This window comes from Narcine bancroftii, chromosome 10, assembly GCF_036971445.1.
Source record: "Narcine bancroftii isolate sNarBan1 chromosome 10, sNarBan1.hap1, whole genome shotgun sequence".
NCBI classification, from domain to species: domain Eukaryota; kingdom Metazoa; phylum Chordata; class Chondrichthyes; order Torpediniformes; family Narcinidae; genus Narcine; species Narcine bancroftii.
The window spans coordinates 103073242-103098679 of NC_091478.1; the positions used below are offsets into that span (position 1 = coordinate 103073242).

Consider the following 25438-nt stretch of genomic DNA (forward strand, 5'->3'; position numbering starts at 1 on the left):
TCCCCCCCTCCTCCCCCTTTCCCCCCCTCCTCCCCCTTTCCCCCCCTCCTCCCCCTTTCCCCCCCTCCTCCCCCTTTCCCCCCCTCCTCCCCCTTTCCCCCCCTCCTCCCCCTTTCCCCCCCTCCTCCCCCTTTCCCCCCCTCCTCCCCCTTTCCCCCCCTCCTCCCCCTTTCCCCCCCTCCTCCCCCTTTCCCCCCCTCCTCCCCCTTTCCCCCCCTCCTCCCCCTTTCCCCCCCTCCTCCCCCTTTCCCCCCCTCCTCCCCCTTTCCTCCCCTTTCCCCCTCTCCTCCCCTTTCCCCCTCTCCTCCCCTTTCCCCCCCTCCCCCCTTTCCCCCCCTCCTCCCTTTCCTCCCCTCCTCCCTTTCCTCCCCTCCTCCCCTTTCCCCCCCTCCCCCCTTTCCTCCCCTTCCCCTTCCCAGTAATGAAACATTGTGTTTTGGCAACCCGTCCTCTTGATATTATTGCTTCAATGCAAGCGATAATTTGTGGTCGCCACGGGGTTAAAGAGGGGCTGCCTGATGTATTTGCACCGACATTTAGCGCTTTAAATTTGAAAACAAGCCCTCCCTTCTCCCCCTGTCCTGTCACATGTCTTCTTTGGTTTGTCTATAATCCGCGTCACACCTCTTTGAGCCCAGATCTTTCGGGATTGTTCAGTGTATTCCGTTGTAACGGAGGCGTCTATCGGAACGGAAACAGCAATGAGGTGGTTTTAGAGTCTTTCCTCCCCGGGTCTTGCGCGGTGACTCGTCTCCTGCAGCTCATTCCGTCTTTGCTCGACTTGACTGTCTGTCCGTCCGTCCGTCCGTCATGGAGAAGCCGGCAGTGCATTCGAGTCTGTGCATCCCCAAGAACTTCAGCTGTGTGGCCGCGCTGTACGGGAACCTGGCCGAGGAATGTTCGCGGGGTGCCGGCTGTGGAGTGGAAGAAGGGGTCGAGTATCTCCCCAAGGGCCAGCCACAGCCGGAGGAGAGGAGCCGAGAGGGGCCCAGCAGCTGCGGTGCTCACCCCAGTCCAGGTCAACGCAGGAGAGCCAAGTCGTTGCCAGCTCCCGCGGACCGCGGGTTGGAGAAAGCGCCCGCCTGCCGTGCGAGCCAGAAGAGCGTCCGCTTCGCAGACTCCCTGGGCTTGGAACTGACCACCATCAAGCACTATTGCGACGCCGACATGCCCCAGATCCCCCACCGGGTCATGGCCAGGCTTCGGACCGAGCGCCTCCAGGCTACCAACGTGATGAACCTCCTGTTGGCCCCCCCGGCGCACACGCTGGAGCCCCTGTTCCGCAACCCCGCTGGCTGTCCCGGCTTCGTGGAGAGAGTCAAGACGGACAAGGTGTGCCTGGAGACCATCTCCACCGACCACTTCAGCATCCTGGGGCTCATCAGGGTGTCCAACCTCGCCTACGAGAAGCAGGTGGCGGTCAGATATACCCTCAACCAGTGGACCTCTTACGTGGACATCGGAGCTCACCACAGCGCCCACTCTGCCGACGACCAGACCGACACATTCTACTTCAAGCTGGTCACCCCGTTGTTCCTAGACGCCGGTGGTACTCTCCAGTTCGCCATCCGCTACTCTGTGGCAGGGCAGGAGTTCTGGGACAATAACCAAGGCCTAAACTACCAAATAGTAAGTCACAAGGTCAAAGTCACCCCACCCAAGGACTGGGAGAACGGCTGGATTCACTTCATTTGAGCCAAGAGGAGAGAAAAGTTCTGAACCTCGTCGGGGAATGGTGCGTTTGAAAGTCATCTCTGGTCCACTACAAGGTTTCAGTTTCTGTTTGAATCTATTGAGTGATGGGGCCACCTTGAGAACTACTTTCATTCTGTGTTGGTGGCAGGGAAAATTGGGCACAGTTGTTCGAAGCAGTGTTGAATTTTTTGGGGGGGTGGGGGGGTGGGAAATGTTAGAGTTCTTGGGATGGTCAGGTCTGCATGAGTAGAAATCATCCACCTGCCTTGTTCATGTTTGTTTTGGTCTCCACAGATGCTGCTTGACCTAATGAGGATTTCCAGCATTTTATGTTTTAATTTGCTTGAGCTGTAGCAAATGTAGGGAACCCTAAGAGATGAACAAGGTAAAACGTTGAAGCAGCTACAGAGAGAAGATGGGGTATCTTATTTTCAGAGGACTTCCAAACTTGAGCCTTTTGAATCCCTTTTTAAATGTACTTTCCATTTCCAAAATACTACTTTTTGATTGACGATATCAGAGATTTCTAAGGCTTGTACTACCTTTCGAAAAATAACTGGGTTTGGACAATTTTTTCATCCTCTTTGCAAACAAACTGTAAGCGTTGAACAAATAAATGCAGGCATCCTATCATTCCTACTCCTTCCCAGATGAAGGTTAACTAGTCTGGCAATGCTCCAATGAGGTGACCAGAATAACTTTTCAAAACTGATAAGGGTGCTGACAACATAAAGCTAGGCAGGTTACTTAATTTGGTATCTGGGAGGGTCAGGCAAAAGGAGTCAGATGGAGAAATGTCCAAGTGAAAGAGAGTGGAGGAAGCTGCCCGGGAGAGGAGTTGAAGTGTCGATTACGAGCGAGCATCAACCTGATCAGAGATCTGACAAGAACGAGGCCAAGCATTTCAATTAACTGTTCTAAAAAAAAACTAGTGATATACTGTCAATTGTTTATTCTTAAAAATCCTGTAACAAATGAATGTCTGTGGAAAAGTTTTAAAGTAATGTGAAGGTGAGCAGGATAAAAACACTGTGCACTTTGACCAAAATATAGATACCTTTTTCAAATTTAGATTTCATTCATATGCTCTCATAAAATATAAAATTTTGAAGCACTTGCTTAAGCCACAAAACAAAGATAGACTTGAGCAAGAGCATTAGTAACGTGCACATACATGCATTGCAGTTTTTAAGAATTGTGATGCAACTTCCAAGGTTATGTAATTCAAAGATGTATTGTGGAAAATGCCCCATTAATTTTATTTTCACTGCTTACATATTTCTGCTTGGTAATAGGATTTGTGTATCTATTTAAATATCCTCTGTTATTGATGTGAATGAAATATTTTTTTAAAATTAAAGCAGTATCCTTGTGGTTGAAATACAAGGTCTGGAGAGATTCCTCCCAGTTCGGTATCAATGCTCTTCTTGGTTGGAAATTAAAAGCCAAAGAAAATTGGTTCGGTGAAGACCACCTTGCATGTTACCAAATTCCATCTTCAATTTTTATCCACCTCATTTTTTTTTAAATTAAAATTATGGCACAGAAGAGGTCTATTGGTTCCCAGAAGAGCCATTCCCCAAGTCTTGTAGCTCCGCAAATTATTATTTTGCAGATATTAATTTTTCCATTTGAATACACTGATTCTGTTTCCACCACTGGTGAATTTTGGTTCATTATCTTTTGCATTTGTTTCATGGTGTGCAGAATATTGCCTTGAATCATCTATCCGTCTGTTTAAAACTCCCAGCTACTAGTCCTTCAATCGGTTTCCCTCTACCTAAATGACAGTCTGCTGCCCTTCTACTAAATCACAAGGCATCTTTGCCCAAAGCAGGACAATTACAGATTCTCTGATTTAATTCAGTATCTGAAATTCTCTATCCCTGCAATGTCATTAATAAAAGTTAAACTTGATACTTCTGACTGGCTACCCTTCTAAAAGTTATCTCTGCATATACATCATAAGTAATTTTGTGTATTATATGTCAGAGTCACCCATGTATTGCAAATATGAGGTGAACACAGAGATCTGAATTTCCCAAAATCAATGAGTTCTTGAGAGTTTGGAATAAAGCAGAAATGGCATGGTGTAGAATAATGAAGATGTTGAGTTTTGATTAAACTCAAGGAGACTCTTGTGTCATAATTAATAGATGGAGTATGTATACTGCTGGACTTGTCAGAATTGTTTTTGGAATTTTATAATTGTTTTTGTAAAATTTATATAAAATGAATTTTGATCAGTTTTTTGAATGAACAATATTAGTGTGAGCTGTGAGATTGGATAACCCAAAATTACAGTGGACAACAAATTTTTTTCCAGAGGTTTGCTTCTTGAAAAAAAAATTGTGTATGATAGAGACTTCAAGTTGAACACAAAGATCATTTTAGTTTTGCTGTATCATATAGGAAGTTGGAGAAACATTTTAATTTTTTTTATTGAATGGAGCATATTTAATCTCAAAGTGATAGTGACACATGGAATTAGTTCAACTGTCCTAAAAGTGTTTTGCAGCTGATTTTCATTTGTACTCAGCATCTGATGCCTCTCATGTCAGTGTCCAATGATAGTCAGCCAGCATTGATGGATTCCAGTTGCCCTGGTTGAAATGCCCAAGTGAAACCTTTTCCATGGTTGAAATGCCCTGGTGAAACCTTTCACCATGTTTGTCAGTGACTGCACCAAGATCAGCAGGGAAGACGTCCAATTAAAAATGAAGAAAATAAATTTTGAATGTCATGTTTTTTTTTACACTTGAAGTAGACTTAAAATATGACAGGAAATACAAAAGTAGGTTATATCTAAATAAAGCTTTGTGATACGAAAATCTTAAGGTTATTTTCATGATCAGCAGCCCAAAATCCATAAAACAAACCCAAATCTTTGTTGTCCATGTAATTAGTCTTGCAACTGGGAAAGTTGAAGTGTGACTTCAAGGGTTTTAAGTTTTTGAGGAATTTGTTGGGAGAAACTATTTCCACTGATAGATGGGCTGGTTACCCGCAGCAAAAATGTGCAATAAGCTACACTGATCTTGAAGGCACAAAGTGAAGGGGTCATATGGGAGATTCAGTGATGTCCTGGGTCAGAAAACTTTCTGAGAGTTTGGAATAAAACTGAAATAGGACTAACTCTGCAGCCATCGTAGATAGGAAGGGCTGAACAGTCTCTCTCTGATTTGTATGATCTTTTCTATAAGTTGATTTAATTTTGTAATTTTAATTTTTACAGAAACTGATTTCAAAGATTCTCATCAGAGAGAATAAGTGGGTTAATTTCATTGACTTGCTTTACTTGATCTCTTTTCTTTGAAATAAATCCTTTATTTCATTAACCAGCCAATAAAAAAAGATGTACAAATTTATCTGGGAATATATTTGATTAGGCTGACATAATCTTAACTCGTATGTGCACTGAAAGGTATTCATCTGAGTAGCTTTTACTGCTGTTCTGTTGCAGATTAGTGTTAACATGACATTTATAAATGTGGCTTTATTTGTGCTGTGAAATGTAAATTTTTTTCAGGTTGCACTTTTGAAGTTTTTAAGGTTAGAAGAGCCGCCCTTTTTATCATGTGGACAGTAATCTATCAAACTTAATTTAATGGTGTGCCAATTTTGTGGTATTCTCCTGCTGAGTATAATGTTCCGATAAATTCAGGGAAACTTGCCCATTTGATTTGCATTGTTTCTGGCGAATGAGGAAACCTACAACTATATTGGCACTCAGGCTGCACTCTGAACTTGAAGTAATTTTCATACCATTCCCACCTTCCCCACTGTTCACACTTCAGAGAATGCTCCCTGTTGAAGAGCGTGTTCAAACTTAAACTGTTGTTTCCTTTAAGTTCACTTTGAAATCTCTAATTGACTCTTATTTTCTTTTTTTTAAAACTTCATTTATATAAAAAAATAAAAACATAACAAACAGTAGAGAAATAAAGAAAAATTTCCATTAACACCCATCCCACCCTCCCATCCCTACAGCCAACTCCCTTAAGGGGAACAAAAAAAATTATTAAAAAAAATATATATATATATAAAAAGAAAATATAAATGTTAATAACATTTCAAAGTATATCTAAATGTGTATATTTCAAATACAGAGACCACTTACTAACAAAAAAAATAATTATCATGTAAATTATAAGTAATTTTTTTTCAATTCATTATGCCAATGTGCTATATTAATCTCAGTATCATCTTTCCAAGTACTAGCAACACATTTATGCGCTACTGATAACACCAAACGTACAAAAGCAATTTGAATTTTATCCAATCCCATTCCCCTTAACGAATACAAATTTCCCAACAAGAAAATCATTGGTAATATAAAATTATATAAAATTATATAATTTCTCCAAAACTACTTTAATTCCTTGCCAAAATGATTGAACTTTAACACAATTCCAAACAGCATGTAGAAAAGTTCCAATACATGAGCCATATCTAAAACAAGAGTCCGAATTACTAAACCCATTTTTTTTTAACTTTTCCGGGTTTAAATATAATTGATGTGAAAAATTATAATTAACCATTCCCTATCTCAATTTAATTACATTGTCCTGACACATATTTGCCCAATCATCTTCAGGAAAAATAAATACTAAATCACTCTCCCATTTAAGTTTAGATTTCTCCCAATCTGTCTTATCCATACTATCTTGTAACAAATTATACATAACTAAAATATAACCCTTTTCCGGTATAGAGGATATCAAAGATTCAAATCTCAACAAAGTAGGTAAAATCATCTCTCTACCATAATTATCTTTTATCCAAGCTCTAAGTTGATAATACGCAAACAAAGAATTTACAGGTATATCAAATCTTTCTCTCAATTGATTAAAAGAAAGAAATTGCCCCGCTACAAAACAATCTTGTATTGTCTTTATACCTTTAGAATCCCAAATCTTTAAATGGTTATTAAACATTGAAAAATGTTTAATACAATGGAGTTAAAATTGATAATTTATCTTTTGACCCTAACACCCTGTTTTTTTTTAATCCAGATCTTTAACAAATGTTTCAATATCGGCATATCATATTGCTGTAACAAAATCAAATTCCAACGGAATATAAATTAATGTATTTCAACCCTAGATATACACGGTATTTCCACTTTAGCCCAGCTGGGAGGCTGATCTAAATCCATCAATCTACTAATAAACTTCAACTGGGCCGCTACATAATAATTTTGAAAATGTGGTAATTGTAGTCTGCCCAATGTATACTTCCATGTAATGCCATTCGGGTTAATTTACCTTTCCATAAAATCTCTTGCACTGCTTTATTCAAATCTTGAAAAAAGCCCTTAGAAAGTAAACAAGATAGTGACTGAAATAAATATTGAATTTGAGGAAAAATATTCATTTTAATACAATTAACCCGATCAACCAAAGTTAATGGAAGATCTTTCCACTTAATCAAATCTGCTTCAATCCGTCTTAATATAGGTACATAATTTAACTGATATAATGATTGATAATTTGAATCCATAAATACACCTAAATATTTAATTTTACTTGTCCACTTTAATTTTGTAATTGTTTTAAATTCAGAATAATCTCCCACTCCAACTGGTGAAATTTCACTTTTATCACAATTAACTTTATATCCCGACAGTTCTTCAAATTTCAGTAAACACTCTTGCAATTGTTCCAACGACCATTTCGGTTCCGTCAAATATCAACACATCGTCCGCAAATGAGTTAATTTTATATTCTTCATTCTTAACCCTCATCCCTCTAATTTCCTCATTTTGTCTAATAGCCTGAGCCTGGTTCAATAACCAATGCAAATAAGGCTGGTGACAACGGGCAGCCCTGTCGAGTTGAACGAGTCAATTTAAATGGTAAAGAAATCATTTGTCACCACCCTAGCAATTGGGTTCGTATATAAAGCCTTAACCCAACCAATAAAAGAAGGGCGAAATTTAAATTTCTCTTAACACTTTCTGCATCTAATGGTTAGGCTGCTTTCGATATGTGTTGACCAAAGTAATTAATCAAAATATATTATTTGATGCATTTCTATTCTTAATAAAACCTGTTTGATCAATATGTACCAATTTGTACAATGACAGTTATAGCACTTGAACATGATTCTGGTAACTTCTGATCTTCAGTAACTTGATTCAACACTTCTCCAAATACAGTAGAAAGATCATCATAAAAATTTTTATAAAATTCCACAGGGAATCCATCATCCCCTGGGGACTTTCCATTAGGCATCTCCTGAATAACTTCCTTAATTTCAAAATCCAGAAATGAAAATTCCAATTCCTGAACCTCATTTCCATCTAATACCGGTAACTTTAATTTAGATAAGTAAGAATCAATAGAACCATTATCCTGTTTCCCCTCAGAGTACATAATTTTAAATAAAATGAATAAAACTGGTCATTAATTTCCTGAGGTTTGTAAGTAACTTTTGAATTCTTCTTAACACCATTAATAATCCGAGATGTCTGTTCAGCTTCAATTGCCAAGCAAGTACCTTATGAGCTCTTTTCCCCAACTCATAATAACATTGTTTAGATCAATTAATTAAGTGCTCAAACTGATAAGTTTGTAAAGTATTATAACGTAATTTCAACCTCGCTCATGCAACTTGTTTTAATCTTCTGTTACCTCTTTCTGAAAATCTTTCCCTATCTCAGCAATCTTATTTTCTAACTCTAAACTTTCTGCCATGTATTGTTTCTTAATTTTCATAGAAAAACTAATAATCTGCCCCTTCAAATATGTTTTGAAAGCATCCCATATTACAAAATGACTATCCACAGACAACATTCTCGGTCAAAAATAAAGAGATATGTTCTTTAACAAAAGTAACAAACTCTGGCTTTTTCAATAACATTGCATTAAACTTTCATCTAAGCGATGGACTTTCACAAGAAAAAAGTAATAATGAATGATCTGAAATAACTCTACTTTTATATTCAGCTCTTAATACTCTACCTTATAAATGTGCTGATACCAAAACTAAATCAATTCTAGAAAATGAATCATGTCATGAAGAATAAAAAGAAAAATCTTTCTCTGTAGGATTAACTTTTCTCCAAATATCCACCAAATTTAAATCTTTCATTAACGCATTAATTTGTGTTGCCATCTTTGATTTCCTTATACTTTTTGGATTTCTATCCAATAAAGGGTCCAAAACACAGTTAAAGTCACCACCAACTAAAACATTTTCATTAGCTTGAGTTAACAATAAAAAAAACTTCTGAAATAAACCACACATCATCTATATTAAGGGCATAAAGATTCAACAGAGTCCAAGATTCAGCAAAAAATTTACAGTTCACTCTTAATACTCTGCCAGCAGACCCCTCTGAAGATTCCAATTCAAATGGTAATTTTTTATGAATCAAAATCGCTATTCCTCTTGCCTTAGAATTAAAAAAAGAAAAAAGATGACCAACCCAATCTCTTTTCAATTTCAAATGTTCTTTTTCAGTCAAATGTGTTTCTTGTTAAAAAAAAGCAATATCAATTTTCATTTTTTTAATATAAACCAATATTCTCTTTCTCTTAATTGGATTATTTAATCCCTGAACATTAAAAGTTGCAAAATTCAATTTAAACATCTTTTTAAACTACTAATATATTTACACACTATAAAATAATGCTCCCCTCTATAATTCTTCCAAGAAAAATAAAACCCCTCAAAAAAAACCAGAAAAAAAAACACCCAAAGGTAGTAATACCCTAGAAATCTGGGTCTGGTAAACCAACTAGCGGCAGATGACTATCAAAGTTTTCAGTGTCATCCACCCCCCCCCACCCCCAGCCAGATATCTATTTATTATTTAATCAAACACAATATAATATAGTCGATATATTCAGCCCAATGATTCCAAGCCCAACGACTACTCCGGATCTTCAACATCAAGAAGACTTTGTGTCAACTCTTCTTTCTTTCCATAGTTTCCATTCCTATTTCCATTTACCCTCCTCTTAGGAGACAACGGAGGAGAAAACCCATTTCTTTGCAATTCTGGCAAAGAATTAGCAAAAACCAAAGCATCATGATCATTCTCAAAAAATTGAGATTGAAAATTTCCATAGAAAACCTTCAAAATTGCAGGATAATGAAAAGCAAACTTGTAGCCTTTTCGCCACAAAACATCTTTGGCCGTATTAAATTCTCATCGTCTTCTAATAACCTCTTGGCTTAAATCGGCATAAAAGACCACTCTGTTATTTTGAACCATTAATAGAGATCGATTTTGCCGTGTGTTCTGTACTGCCATACATAAAATCATTTCTCTATCTTGATATTTTAAACAACAAACCAAGACTGCTCTCGGTGTTTGCCCTGGAAGTGGTTTTCTTCTCAGAGTTCTGTGAGCCCTATCCAGTTCCAAACCTTCAGGAAAAAGCTCTTTACCCAGCACCTCTGGGATCCAGTACTTAAAAAATTTTATATGGTCAGCACCTTCAATGTCCTCTGGAAGATCAACTATTTTCACATTTTTCCTCTGATTTTGATTTTCCAACAAATCAATTTTCTTCATTAAATCTCTTTTTTGAATACCCCCAATCTACAAAAGAACCTTCCACTTTTTCCATTTTTTCTCTATTATGTTTTACCTGAGTTTGACACTCAGAAAAGGCTGTTTCAATTTTCTTAAAATTATCTTGCACAGCATCAACTGATTTTATACATCTATTAATATCACTTTTAACAACAGTCATTTCCTGTTTCACAGTTCTCTATTACGTTCTACCTGAGTTTGACACTCAGAAAAGACTGTTTCAATTTTCTTAAAATTATCTTGCACCGCATCAACTGATTTTATACATCTATTAATATCACTTTTAACTGTTTCACAGTTGACATTTCATTACACAAGGTATTCATTTTTATCTCCATAAATCCTTGATTCACTTGAGTTGATATTTGTTTTGACAAGCAATTCCTTTCAAAACAGTAAACACTGAATCCATTCCAGATTCCACTTCCTCTTTTTGAGATCCACCTCCTTTAACTACAGGCTCCTCCTCCTGGATGAATTCCAATAAGATAAGTTCCTCTTCTTCTTCAGTCATCATAGGTTCTTTGGCTGAATGACTGCGGGTCTGAACACCCGACGCCGGCACCCCGACCTCTTCGGGATGCCGGCGTTTGGGCTCCCCGTCAGCCCACACTTTATCCAGCAGTTTTCGGACCCGCAATGCCCCATGTAGGCCAGGCAAAGCCGTCAGATGCACAGGAGCGTCCTCTGATGCTACACTGTGTGCCATTGGGCCACCCAGCGAGGTCGCGTGTCCCCTTATCGGCCGTGCCGCCTGCGTGCACGACTTCACGTGAACGCGGGTCGGCAATGGCTGAGCTCACCAATGTGTCGGCGCCATCTTGTGGGGGCAGGATCGGCACCAGAGTCAGACTCCAATGGGCTGGAGTCCTCTGAGGCTTGGAAACTCCCAACGACGACTCCGTGGATTCAGCTATGCAGGTAGGCCTCAATTCTTCCGCACTTTTATCTGGTAGTTTTTTCTGAAGCTGAGGTTTAAATTTTTTCACATTGGATGCCATCATAAATCACTTATTTAAACAACTGTAGATATTATTTTTAACCACTTTTATGCTTTTTAAAAACCGGGTATTTAGTGATCCAGCTGGGGAAAAGTGGAATACACGACTTTCTTCTACGCCATCTTGTCACGCCCCCACCTTGACTCTTATTTCCATCATCCATTTTGGCAGTATGATTAGCGCATTGCTCTTACTGCGCTGGTGACCTGGATTTCAATCCGGCGTTGTCTATTAGTACTTTCTCCCCATGTCTGTGTGGTTTCCTCCCACTCTTCAAAAGTACAGGGGTTGTAGGTTAATTGAGATATTTGGGCTGGAAGGGCCTGTTACCGTGCTGTATGTCTAAAATTAAAAAGTAAAATTTAAATTTAAAATTAATTAATCCTAACAGGCTGAGAGTTGTGGATCATAACCAATTTTCATGCTTAGAATAAATGATTTTCTTAAATTTCCTCTTTTTTTCCATTCCTTTGCATCCGTGTCCCCTGTCCTTGAACCACCTGCTATTAGGAAGAGTCTCCCTATAAATCCTCCGTGAAATTTTATTTCTTCTATCCTCTCTTCAAATAATCAAACTTGCAAGTTAAAGTATATTGCCATCTTTTTTAAAGTGGAAAATTGTACATACAAAACTGAGCGAAAAGAGAATGCTGTCAACATACAGATAAGGAGATAACAGAGGGCAACCAAGGGACATGGCCAATCTAGTGACAGCTCCTTCACAAAAAGATATTTTTGGACCAGAGCTGAGGGATGTACTTAAGAACCACTGAGCTTCTTCCAATGTCCATGGATTGAGAGGCAGCATAGACTATCTAAAATAAACATAGACAGCAAATAAAGAAACCATGCACATGCATTTAGAAAATGTGCTTTACCTGTATTTAAATCACCCATTTATAAAATTTACTTCTCCCTATTCAGAATTTAAAGTGTGACTTGTGTTGAGATGCTTTACAGTGATAAATGTCTGTATTTTTACATGTAAAGAATCTATTTTTACAAATTAAATATCAGCATGTGTTGTAGTGAATACACAATTTCTGTCAGACTAGCCTTTGTCATTCAGGATTTGTTTTCAGTGTGTCTTGAAAAATGTAGTCTTTCAGACTCATTTTAATTTCTGAAGACATTCTTTATTCTCCTGTCTGTAATTTAAATTTTTTCTCTGTTAGGTAATGGCAGAGTTGGCATTTGTTTCCAGATTCTAACTAAACAAGCCACAGGTCTTCCTATCAACATGGACTTAAAGTTTCTTATCGCTCTATGCAACTGGTAATCCTTATCTGGATTTTTATTCTGTAATTCATGTAGGGAACATGTACTGTTGGGCAAAATAAAAATCAGTGAATTATCAATGCCAAGAATATGAATGAATCAGTTTGCACAGACTAGATTTCTTTGATATCAAGCAATAGGATCTTCAAGGAGAATTATCAAATGATCATCCTCCAAGATTTTCTAGAAAAGTGTTTTGCCTGTACATGTTTTTTTCTTTATGGAATTATTTTTATGAGTTATTTTATTTAAATGTGCCAGTATTATAAATATGTTCCTTGAAACTGCTTATAAAGAATTACACATTCTCTGGATCACAGAATTCTGGATAATTCTCTGGTCTTTGTAATTTGGCCTCTAGTTGAAAGGTAGATCAAAGGTTTTTCTAGATTTTGAGATTCTACTATGCTTTGTATTAGTGCAATAGTACATCTGTGAAATATGCAATATTAACACAATTGGTTATCAGTTCTATAGGATCTGCCAAAGTATTTCAGTCAATCTGTTCAGTCTATGTAGTGCATGTCTGATCTATGTGTGCTTCAGGTGACTTCTGTTTGTATATCATGTGTTGGCATGTTGTTCCATTTCATGGAGTGAAAACGTGTTGTTTAAAATACTACAAAAAAGTCTTGTCATCTTGTGTCGATTTGAAGGGAATTACCTTTGTATCTGTAATGTTCAGTTTATAGCAAAATATTCAGTACTTTATGCAGTAAATCTTAGCTAACCATTGATAATGTTCAATATAGTTGGATTACAGGAACCAAACTTGTCCAGTGATCAACCCATTACTGTATAAAAGGTTAGGTACTACTGTATTTTCTATTTGTTACCCTTGCTCTGTGATAATATTGCTTTATATTTTTGTACTTTGATGTCAATAAAATTCTGTTTTCACCTAGCTATGATTATTTTCTTTAATATTGCATGTTTTTAAGTGAAGATGAAGAAGTCTTTTAATTTTAAAGGAACAATAGTCAAATGTCTCTGTCTTGAATTCCAGGAACTTGTTTAGTTCACTTCCACTTAGAGTGCCTTCAAAACTAGTTAATCATCTCAAAAATCTTACAAGGTGGTGGTGAGAACAATATTGAGGAAGGGTAAAATGTAGTTGTGTTAACTCTTGGTGATAGTTTCAGTTTGAACGGTGATGCCATCCTTCACCATCACTCTCAACCCATGATGTGCTCCAATACCCTACCAACATTCACCAGCTGGTCTTCCTGATGCCCCCTTGAGTGACATTGAAGAGCAGTATTTGACCAACAACTGGACCCTCATAAGAATGGGGCATTTAGTGTGGAAGAATCAAATACCCACACCTACCCATTAAATTAATACAACATTTGTAAAATATGTCTGACTAATCTGTATGTTGTAATATTTGTAGATGAATCTTAATGAATTGTGCTCTGGGGTTAAAGTTTTGTGCCAGACTTGAGGGTTTAAAAAAAAATCTAGGCTATAATTCCAGTGCGAGTTGAAGGGAGTTCTGCATTGTTGAAGGTGTCTTCTTCAAATGGGATGTTCATCAAGGAGTTTTTTTTAAAACTTGGTGTTGTTGGAAAAATGTAAAATAATCAGAACATTCTGGAAATATCAGGCTGAAGAAGCATTTCACATTTAGGATCTTTTCTCAGAAGTAGGCATTTAGACCTGCTTTAAGTTACACAGTAGGGCAAAGGATGACGAGGGTAAGGATTGAAGGAGGCAACATGACACAAGTGCTGGTGCCAGATGAGAGAGGCTGGTAAAAACTTCTTGGTCAAAGCTGATCAGTTTGGTTCTGCTTTGGTGCTGTCTATGATTGTAAGGTAATTCAACCTCTTTCACACTTGATTTTGGATGTTTTATTTTCATGGGAACTGACAGAGCTAAGTCTTTTACACAGAAATTGGTGGTTTGCCTAGAATGCAATGCCAGAGGAGGTGCAATAAGGACAGATGGGCACATGGATGTAAAAGAAAATAGAGGGTTATGGGTGGATGGTTGTGAAGGGTTAGATTATTGTGAAGTTGGTTTATGCTGTAATGTTCCATGTTCTTGGGAAAAAAAGCCCCATATTCTGGTCATTCTTTGTCCTTATTGACCTCTTGTCTGACTTTCGGAGAGGTGTCTGTCTTGCCACGAAATGTGTTACCTGCTCGTGCAAAGGAGAGGCACAGAACTCCACTTTAACCGTCTGCATGGTGGCGGAATTGTTCTGTTGCTTTGCCAGGAATAATTTTAATTACAGACGTTCAAAGCAACCTTTGTCTTTGAATGTTGCAGGCTTATCCTGATGCTTGTTATATGATTAAACAGAAGCTGTGAAATCCACATGTTCCCCCAGTTGCAAAACATAGAATATGTAAGTTGCACAGCAGTCACATTGGTGCAATTGGAGCGATTCATCATTTCACAATCAAGCCTCAAATAATTTTGAACCTTCTGTTGTCGGGTTATAATAGTACAAATGTGTAAGTGCCATTTTCCAATTATGCTGCCTGACCTGCCTGGAGTTCCTCCAGAATTTTGTGCGCTGCTCCTGTATCTCTGTAATGGCATCATTTTTATTCTCAATGATATTTTATCATTTATGTAAAATATTCTATGACTCCCCCCCCCCCCCCAAATTCTTATCCACAATCTTGCTCCATTTAAATTGGAAGTTGTTCCTTCTGTACACTTGATATCACCATCACATTTTGAGTGTTAAGGTCCAATTCCGACTCAGAAATGATCCAAACAATGATTTGTACTGCATCTTTAGTTGCTTTTGCCCAGACTACTGGATTACATTGAAAATCGCTTGATGTTCCTTCCATTATATGTCCTTTGTTTATACTTTGAATGTGTGCCTGCAAAATAATTTGCTGGACCTGATAGGCCGCTTGGGGATTGAATCTCAGCCAGTTGCTAACAAACTAATGAGAAAATGCAAAAGCAATGTGTTAGGAGCTTGAAGCAGATATTTTTCCTTGCTAAGTTTAAAAATGAGCTCGAGTACAGACAGATAGATATGTTACCGAGTCCCAAACTGTTGCAGAGAAGGAGGATTGATGGTGCATCCTATACCTTGTATTTTATGTTAAATTAAAAATGTCAATTCATTTGGGAAGCTTTAAAGAAGACATTTCCCAGGTTCCATGCGCCCATCACTCACAGATGACCTACTTTAGCTTATCAACACCCACTTTAATAATAACTTCTTTTCAGACCTTGGAAAGGTCTGCCTCCTCCACATTTGTAACCTCCTTCAGCCCCACAGTTTGCTGAGGCCTCTGCTGTTCTCCAATTCTAGCATCTTGCAGACCCCCAATTTTAATTGTTTCACCAATGCTGGCGCTGCTTTCAACGGCTTAGCCCCTAAGCTCTGTTTCCTTTCTAAGCCTCTCCAAGTTGTAGGCCCCTTTCTCTTCATTTTCAATCCTCATACGTAATACACAATTAGGCTGTAGAAACTCAGCAGGACACGCAGTGACCCCCGCATCTTGTTGAAATCTGTCCTAATAGCTCCTCGTGGTTCTGTTTCAGATTTCATTAACCTTCACACGATGACATGTTTTTGCTGTGCTGAAGGACCTGTAAAGTCACTGGTAATCTCACAACAACTCACAATCCCTGTCTAACAGACTGTGCTTTTAACAGCCCTACATAGAAATGAACATCTCAGAGTTTGGTTCATCTTTGCCAGATTTAGTTTATTATACTCAACTCATGAGTAATGAAGATAAACACCTTTAGAAATGCGAGCCGTGTTTATTAACTACACACAGTAATCTGGATGATCAGCATACTTACAATTGTTGCAAACTTTGCCCACAGCCTCCCTGCATCACCAGCAGAATGTCTAAAACAAACACAGATATTTTCCCTTTGATAACATTCTATGCTAACCTGATCCTTGGAACCTGATTACAGCCATTAACATAGAGGGTTCTGACCTTGCTGGCTGCACAGTTTGAGTACAGTCAATCAGAAAGTTGTCAGTGAGGGCAGGGTCAGCTCTTTAGGGGATTAACTTTCCTGCCCATTTACTGACCTATTTCTTTGCCTCCATGAAACAACTTGGGACATTTTACTAGATTAAAAATGATATATAAATGCAAATATGGTTTCTGTGAAACTTGATGGTTTTAAAATGGTAGAAAATGACACTAGTCCAGATGCCTACTTGGCCAGCATGGGTGAATTGGGCTGAGTGGCATGTACTGTGCTGTGTAGCTATCGTAAACATCTGGTACAAGTCTGCCCTGCTTCTGGAACCTTCACGTATGCAGCTACAGAGTATAGTTTCTTCTAAGAGAAATGAAATAGGCCGTCAGGATCCTGGGATTCTGTTACTTGAAAAGTTTGATTCCTTCCCAACAAAGACAACAATGATCAGTGCACATCCAATGGAAGCAGAAGTTGCCTCAGGTACTCAGTTGGCAGCTTGGCATCTGACTGAAGAGAACATTCATCAGAAAGGGTGAGATGTTCAATGAAGAGCAGACAATGTTGAAAGGAGATTTCATAGTGTTTTAAAAGGCTGTGACTGATGTAGATAGATAATTCAAGAACCTGGGGACATAGATTACAGATTTTTTAGATCTATTGTCAGAATACATACCCTGAGATTCTTTTTCCTGCAGGCAAGGCAAAATTACCATTTATTGGTTGTGCAAAAAAAACTATACTCAACATGCACTGTATACAAATAAAGAAATGTAAACAAACTGTGCAATACAAAGAGAAAACAAATCAATAAAGTGGACAAATAAGAGTCCTTAAATGAGTCCCTGATTGAGTTTGTCATTGAGGAGTCTGATGGTGGAGGGGGAGTTCCTGAACCTGGTGGTATGAGTTTTGTGGCACCTACATCTCCTTCCTAATGGCAACAGCAAGGACAGACCATGTGGGTGGTGTGGATTCTTAACGATTGCTCCTTCTCTCTGATGGCAGCATTCCTTGCAGATATTCTTTTTTTTTTAATTTTTTTATTTTTCACACCATAAATCACATTAGCCATGATATACACTATTTCTTTTTCACACATATACAGTGACTTTTTCTCCCCCCCCCCCTTTCCTCCCAAACCACCCCCCCACCCCCCCCTCTCATCCATTTTAGGTATACAATCTAGGTTGCATTAAGCCAGTCAGACAATGTTGTCATTCAACAAAATTACACCAGAAATTCTACTGAGTCCATTCTTTTCTTTCCTTCTCCTTCCATCAACTTAGGTAATGTTTGTCCCCGGTAGGTTTTCGCTATTGTATTTAATGTAAGGCTCCTATACTTGTTCGAATATTTCAATATTATTTCTTAACCAATATATTATTTTTTCTAATGGAATACATTTATTCATTTAAATTTGGTAGTTTCTTCCTTTTAATTTGGTTATGTATTCCATTAATATTTAAAGACATATAGTTCAGCGAGGCCCTTTTATATTTTGTTTATCTTCTCTTTCCGTTTTTCCATCATTACCTTTCCTCCTTTTCCATTTCTGTTTTCTTATTTTCAACTCTTTATAAGACAACATTCCTACAACATCTAACATTTTCCTTATTCTCCTATTTCTATCTTCTTTATCCCCAATCTCCCCTTCCCCTCCTGAGTTGTCCTTTATCCCTTGTCGGACAACCACATCTCCCCTCTCCATTTGGATTTGCGAATCCACTCGCAAGCATCAACTGATTTTGCAGTGACCGCTATTTCCCCCCACCCCACCTCCCCCAGAAAAGATTTCACTTTTCATATGTCACAAAGGTCACTCTTTTAATTCCCTCCTTATTCTCTCTATTCCATTACCTTCCCTTATTAATTCTTGTCTATACTATCTATATTTTCCTCTAAGTACAGATATATTCATGTATGCTCATTGTCTCTATTCACTCTTATACCTCTTTACCCGCATACATATCAATCGTGATCATTTTTACTCTCATTACCCGTCTTCATCCCTCAGTCTATTTTTGTCTTTACCCACATACATATCAATCGTGATCATTTTAACTCTCATTACCCGTCTTCCTCCCTCAGTCTATTTTTGTAATTGTTCTGCAAATTTTCGTGCTTCTTCTGGATCCGAGAATAGTCTGTTTTGTTGTCCTGGAATAAATATTTTCAATACCGCTGGATGCTTTAGTATAAATTTATACCCTTTCTTCCATAAAATCGCCTTTGCTGTATTGAACTCTTTTCTCTTCTTTAGGAGTTCAAAACTTATATCTGGATAAATGAAGATTTTTTGCCCTTTATACTCCAGTGGTTTGTTGCCCTCTCTTACTTTTTCCATTGTCTTCTCCAGTACCTTTTCTCTTGTAGTATATCTTAGGAATTTTACTACAATAGATCTTGGTTTTTGTTGTGGTTGTGGTTTAGAGGCCAATACTCTATGTGCCCTTTCTATTTCCATTTCATGCTGTAGTTCTGGACATCCTAGGGTCTTAGGGATCCACTCTTTTATAAACTCCCTCATATTCTTGCCTTCTTCATCTTCCTTAAGGCCCACTATCTTTATGTTATTTCTTCTGTTATGGTTTTCCATTGTATCTATTTTTTGAGCTAGTAGTTCTTGTGTCTCTTTAGTTTTTTTATTAGATTTCTCCAATTTCTTTTTTAAGTCTTCTACCTCCATTTCTGCTGCTACTGCCCGCTCTTCCATCTTGTCCATTTTTTTTCCCATTTCTGTTAAGGTCATCTCCATTTTATTTATTTTCTCTTCTGTGTTGTTTATTCTTTTTCTTAAATCCTTAAATTCCTGTGTTTGCCATTCTTTAAATGACTCCATGTATCCTTTAATAAGAGCAAGTATATCCTTTACCTTGCCTATCTTTTCTTCTTCTATTTCACCATACTCTTCCTCTTCTTCTTCCTCTGGGTTGACCATCTGTTGTTTCTTTGTTGCCCTTTCCTCCTCTTCTTTCTTGTTTCTATTGTCTTCTGTGGTCTCTTCTGGCTGGGTGTTCTGCAGCTGTCGTTGCCGGCTGTGGAGATCGACTCCCCAGCTGGTCCCCCCGCCCGTCGGTGTGTTTTTTTTCATTCGCATCGCGCACGCGCGAAGTATCGCGCATGCGCGGTTGCGCACTTTTACTCGGCTCAGCGAGCCATTTTTGTAGTCCATTATTTACCGACCTGAGGGAGCGGGTTTCTCTCTCCGCAGCGGGCCTCTTCGGACAGGTAAGGCCTTCACCTTTTTCCTCCTTTGTCTTCTCTTCCTCTCTTCTTGCCGTTGCTTTCGATTTTTCTTTTTTTGTCGCCATCTTCTTTCCACCTTTATACTCACTTTTCTGTAACTTTTATTTCTGTGCCTTTGTGTTTTCTCTTGTTTTTCTCGACTTTTCTGGAGAGGGCTGGAGTTCACCGTCTGGCCACTACTCCATCACGTCAAGCTTCCCTTGCAGATATTCTTGAGGTGAGAAGGGTTTCGTCTGTGATGTCCTGGGCTGTGTCCACTATGTTTTGCAAGGCTTTCTGTCCAGAGGCATTTGTGTCCCCATACTAGATTGTGATGCAGCTGGTCAGCACATTTTCCGCCACACCTCTGTGGAAATTTGCCAGGGTTTCCGATGCCATTCCAAACCTCCCCAAACTCCTGAGGAAGTAGAGGAGCTGATGTGCTTTCTTCATGATGCCATTAATGAGTTGGGTCCAGGAAAGATCGTCTGAGATAGTGATTCCCAAGAACTTATTCAAAGCATATTATCACAAATTGTCTTTAATGGAATGTGAGGAGCAGCTTTTTTTTACACACAAACTGATTGACCACACAAGTGCAGTGAAAACAACTGATCTGAGACTTCAAACAAAAAATGGCAAACTCTTGAGAGAATAAATTACAGAGCCAAGAAGAAAATGTGGGAAATGGAACCAATGAGATTGCACTCCATGGTACTGACAGAAACCTGACTGGGTTTCCCTGACATAAACATTCAATGATTTATGTTTATTTAAGAGCCTCACAGCGATGGAAATAGATAATTTATTGAGATGTTCTTGTCAGCATTATTTTGTGCTCTTGCTTTTAACCTAGATCAAGTATTTTCCTCTAACTTGTATATTTCAGTTCCAAGTTGAATATTTTTGCCTTAAATTTAAAAGATTCACAATAATCAGCTTCCTTGGGAAAACTAGATTAATGCACAGCACCAACTGTCATCCAATCAACTATCAGGATGATTTGTAACAGGGCAATTCACCATTGAAGAATTGTTCTATTCAGCATTCACTATATTTTCTTTCTCTCTCCCCATTCTCTCCCCCTCTCTCTTTCTCCCCTCTCTATTTTTCTCTTTTATGGTTTTTAGACTGCAGGCACGATCAAGAAATTTTTCTGCTACACAGACAGTCTGAAAAGGAATGTACAGGAATGTTGAGTCAGTTTGTGCACTGATGTATCCTACAGGACCCCTACAACTTTTGGGAGAAAGCCTGCAGTGTAAATCATACTGGAAAAATTTGTTGACGGTCACCCGCTCCACTGTCTGTCCAACCACTGGGACTGTTGCACTCAGGTACTCGCAGTCTAAAAAGGCGCCTAGTGTGAGTGACCGCACGGGCAGTAATTATGTAATCTGTGATTTTCCTGACATTGCTGTCTGAAAACGATAACTGTCTCTATTTCTTTTCATCTCTTTCACACACAGTATCAGTTGGCTGCCATTTATGTGAGCTGCACGATTTGCATCCAACCTCAGATGCTGAACATGATTCAAAAAAGAATGCAGATGCTATGATTTCAGAAAAAAACCCAGCAGCTGGAGAAACTCGGCAGGCCTTGCATACCTTGAGGAAGGGTTCAGGCCCGAAATGCCAGTAATACCTCTTTACCTTCTGTGAGACCTGCTGAGTTCCTCCCGCTTTTCTGTCCTTTTACATGATTCAGAAAGGTGTGACATGGGGAGAACGTTTCAATTTCTTACAGACAGCGTGGGATTCGAACCCCGGTCCTGGTTGCTGGCACTGTAACAGCTTCATGCTAGCCCTACTGTGCCACCCATTAGCCTATTTCTCTCTGAGGATAAATAAACGTGGGCAGGATGATCTTCACACCTACAGGTTGCAAAGAAGCTGTGGGAGTGCCATCACAGTGGAAGTGCCAAGCAATGGGGACACTGGGTGAACAGCCTGACTAAGAACAAAACTCAGCAGATTCCTCCTATCCAGTGAAGAAATCAGTGTAAGGCCTGAATTCAAGAAGGGCAGTCAGCATTATAAAGGACTCCCAACCTCTTTTCACTCCAACCATCATGCAGAGGCCTGAAGTTCAGCACCTCTAGAACAAGAACAATTTCTTTCTGACAAATATCAGGTTCGTGAATGCCCCCTTATCACCCTAATCATAAACTACTCCAGCACCACAAAAAAACCTGTCAGCACTATTGAAAAGCCTCATTTTTATTGCACAAACTATAACTGTGAATATTTATTATATTTCTTTTATATTCATTACCTCTTTCCACTCTTGGGTAATTTAATGCATACAATTAACTTTTTTATTTTTACAGAGAGTATCTGTTTGGGTGCAGCAAGTGAGAATGTTATACTTACGTGTATGACAATAAACTCAACTGGCATTATAATTATGCAGAGGGAAATGATCAGTTGATGTTTGAAGTCGATACCTGGCCTCAGGATTGGAGCAGAGCTTAGACTCGAAATGTTGACTGTCCATTTCCTTCCACACACTACCTGACCTGTTGGGTTCTTTGAGCAATGAACAAAGAAAAGCTGGATGGACTCTGAGGGTCGGACAGCATCCACAGAGAGAAATGGTCCATTAACATTTTGGGTCGTGTTAGAAATAGAAGTACCTTTAAAGAAATTGCTCGAGACAAATATTGAGAACAAAGAACATTTATTACATCAACAATGCAAAGTTGGGTGCTTCCCCTTACCCTGGGAATACACACATACACTGGGGCTCACCCAACTTTTATACAGTCAATTTCAGTATCAGAATACCCTCCCCCTTACATTCTTCTGCCCCCTGGATGGGTTTGGCAGAGGCAATCCTTCCTGCCTATGTGCAGTTTCAGTATACTTGGAGGACCAGGGGGTATCCTGTCGGTGTCTTCTTATGCCATTATTCTCATTGTCCTTATTCACATCCTAGCCCTTGTCCCCATTCACACCTTCCCGACTCTCAGGGCTGCAGTCCCTTCATCTGCAGGGTTCCTTAATCTTGTCTAGGGTTTACTAGTTAAATATGCATACTTGAAAAATCTGTTGTATGGCTTACTAATTATATATGTATAACTTGCTAAAACTGTCTAAGGTCGTCTAATTATTTATGCAAGCCTTGCTAATTCTATCTGGGGCTTGGCGACCCTTATCTCATTCAGACTAACTCTACTTCTATCCTCAATTGTCTGTCCTTCTCTCCTTCATTCAGTGAACTTGCTGCTTGCTGTAGGAGATTCTTATCTTACTCAGACAGTGTCAGCTTCCTGCCTTCTAATATCCATGTCTCATGTTGTTTGCACTGGCTTCATTCATTTACTTATGTATCAATTTTATTTTCTTCATTTCTTCATGTTCATATTGCAATGTCAGTTTTTCTCATCTCTCACAGTCGGGACCCTGTGTCAAGACTTTAGTTTCTCTTTATATCAAGGGTCCTGACCCAAAATATTGGCAGACCATTTCTATTCACAGATGCTGCCTGATCCACTGAGTTCTTCCAGCAGTTATTTATTTTTTGCTCTAGATTCCAACATCTGCAATTTCTTGAATTTCCGCATTTCCTTGTCAACCTCTGTCTTAATCATGTCTCAAGACCTTGTGGAAGAGATTTCCAAAGGCACTCTGAGAAAAATAAATATTGTCTCATCTCTATCTGAAACAGACAAACTCGTTTTCTTTGAACTATGGATCCTAGTTCTAAATTCTTCACAACAGGAAACTTCTCCAGACCCAAACACCCAAGACTCTTTGAGTCTCATGGAAAACTACTTTCACTCTTCGAAACTCCAGTGCCCACATGCCCAGCTGCTCCAACTTTTATACCCATTCAAGATTATTTTATTGTCATGTAATAAAACAAAAAATGTAATATATAAAATTTCCTTTAGTCATCAGTAAGGCAGACAAAGTGATGACATTAATATTGCTTGCCACCTCTTAACAGTAAGAGAAAGAGAAGCAAACGAGAATCCCTTCAGAGACACTGAATGTCAATGGATTCACCTTCAGCGCTCCCGCAGTGTCTGTAGCCGGACAGACTCCTGATCTATCCTTGGGCAACCTGAGCTCCAGATATGATCAGGAAGCTGTCAGTGCCTTCTTGCCCTCAGCCCCTTCTTGAATCCTGGTTCCGATACCTAGTTCCCAGGATCCAGTCTCCCAAGGCCCGCAGCCTGTGTGGATCCTTTGACCCTCATGGCCAACAACCTGCACCTGTGTGCGTCCATTAGCTACTCCTCGCTGGTCTGATGCCGTAGTCACCAACCTGTAGGGTTATCTCCCTGTTGTTCTCCCCGTTTCTGATGCCCTGTGCCAGTCCGCTGCACCCCTGGAGTCTGCAGCCCATCAAGGAAGTTGCCAGCACAGGCGCAACCTTGTGTGCAGACCTCTGTGGTTGCAGGATTTTATTTTAGAGCATGCTCTGCTCCTTTAACAGGCTATTTAAAACCTGAATGGAGCTGTCCGCATGAGGACAAGGTGGTTTGTGGAGGAGCGTTGTGTCTTTGCTCCCTGCTTTCTTTGGTCAGCACCACCCTTTTTTTCTGAGACCCATTAATATTGGGTTTATAAGATGCCGTGATGAGCACACAATGTGAAATGACGCGTCTTGGTCAGCTGCAGTCTAGTAGCTGTCAAACAATCTTTCCTTGAAACAATAATCTTGTCAGCAGGAGCTTGGCAGGTGACCTTGGTGAGGTCAAAAATAATTGTGGAATGATACTCTAGTGTGGGTGAGAGAAGGTTTGTTAAACCAGAGGCTTTCCTGCCCCCTTGGGACAGCATAAAACATCTGAGGGTATTAGTAGCAGTGATGTCACTGAGAACAACTTCAATCCTGCGCATGGAAACAGGACCTTTGTCCCACTTTGTCCACACCGATCAAGTTGTCCATTTGAGCCTGTCACACTTGCCTGCATTTGGCCTATACTTAATACAGCAGGTAATTCAATAATAAAACAAAAGTGCACAGTATGGTTTTAAAATAAAGAGTGCAAGATCTAGTGTTAGAACTGAATGTGCAGAGAACAGAGAAAAATACAGTTAAAACAACACAAAAGCATAATTTGACCCCCAAGGACATATCAAGTTCCTTTATATATTGTCCATTTCTTCTTGCCTCTGAATCCAGTAGTTTATCGGTCATTTCAGAAGATATTTCATAGTCAATCACATTGATTGGTCTGGGAGGGAAGGTGAATTTCCAACCTTGAAGAGGAACTCGTCACCCAATTTTTTTTCAAAAAGCATGGTCACTGCACCAGAATTCAATCTAGTCCTAACACAAAATGCTAATAACCCAGTTCTCTCTGGATTCTGCCTGATCTGTGGAATTCTCTGCTCAAGGAAGCCGAAGAGGCTGTCTTATTATGTATATTTAAGATGGAGCAGACAGATTTATTGAGTAGAAGGGTAACCAAGGATTATTGAGTTGAATCAATGGCCAACTGATTGAATGGGAGGAGCTTGATGGGCCAAATGGCCTGGCTTTGCTCATACTTCTCATATGATCTGCTATGTTCCTCCAGTTTCTCATTAACACTGGTCTTTTCTGTTTTAAGGATGGTTATTTGTCTTGAATTTAAATTCTCCAGGTGGTTTGAATGGAATCGAACCAATGTCTCCAGTTCAAAGGTTTCTGCTTCCTTGCCCTGTAAATTTACCACAAGGCCCATTTAGCCAAATGCAGAGGTGAGAAAGCCACAGGGCAGAAGGTGTGGGATAGGGCAGACCTTCATCATTTTTTTCCTAAAAATTAAAA

General features: G+C 39.2%; 1 protein-coding gene across 3 annotated transcripts; it reads left to right on the forward strand.

The window, feature by feature from the left end:
* Positions 1 to 506: 506 nt before the first annotated feature.
* On the forward strand, positions 507 to 13426 carry LOC138745051 (protein phosphatase 1 regulatory subunit 3E). Of its 3 annotated transcripts, XR_011345977.1 has the most exons (3): positions 507 to 1735; positions 1990 to 11164; positions 12420 to 13426. XR_011345977.1 is itself a non-coding variant. In XM_069902124.1 (2 exons), exon 1 carries the CDS (start codon positions 811 to 813, stop codon positions 1693 to 1695), a length of 885 nt encoding a protein of 294 aa, XP_069758225.1. In that variant the 5' UTR covers positions 507 to 810; the 3' UTR covers positions 1696 to 1735; positions 1990 to 13426. The 3 variants fall into 3 exon arrangements, 2 of the variants coding, with proteins under 2 accessions (XP_069758225.1, XP_069758226.1); XM_069902124.1 differs by having other exon boundaries at positions 1990 to 13426; XM_069902125.1 differs by lacking the exon at positions 1990 to 11164.
* Positions 13427 to 25438: the final 12012 nt, after the last annotated feature.

Coding starts and splice junctions, on each gene's coding strand:
- LOC138745051 (XM_069902124.1), top strand. CDS start 811: ATGGAGAAGCCGGCAGTGCATTCGAGTCTGTGCATCCCCAAGAACTTC.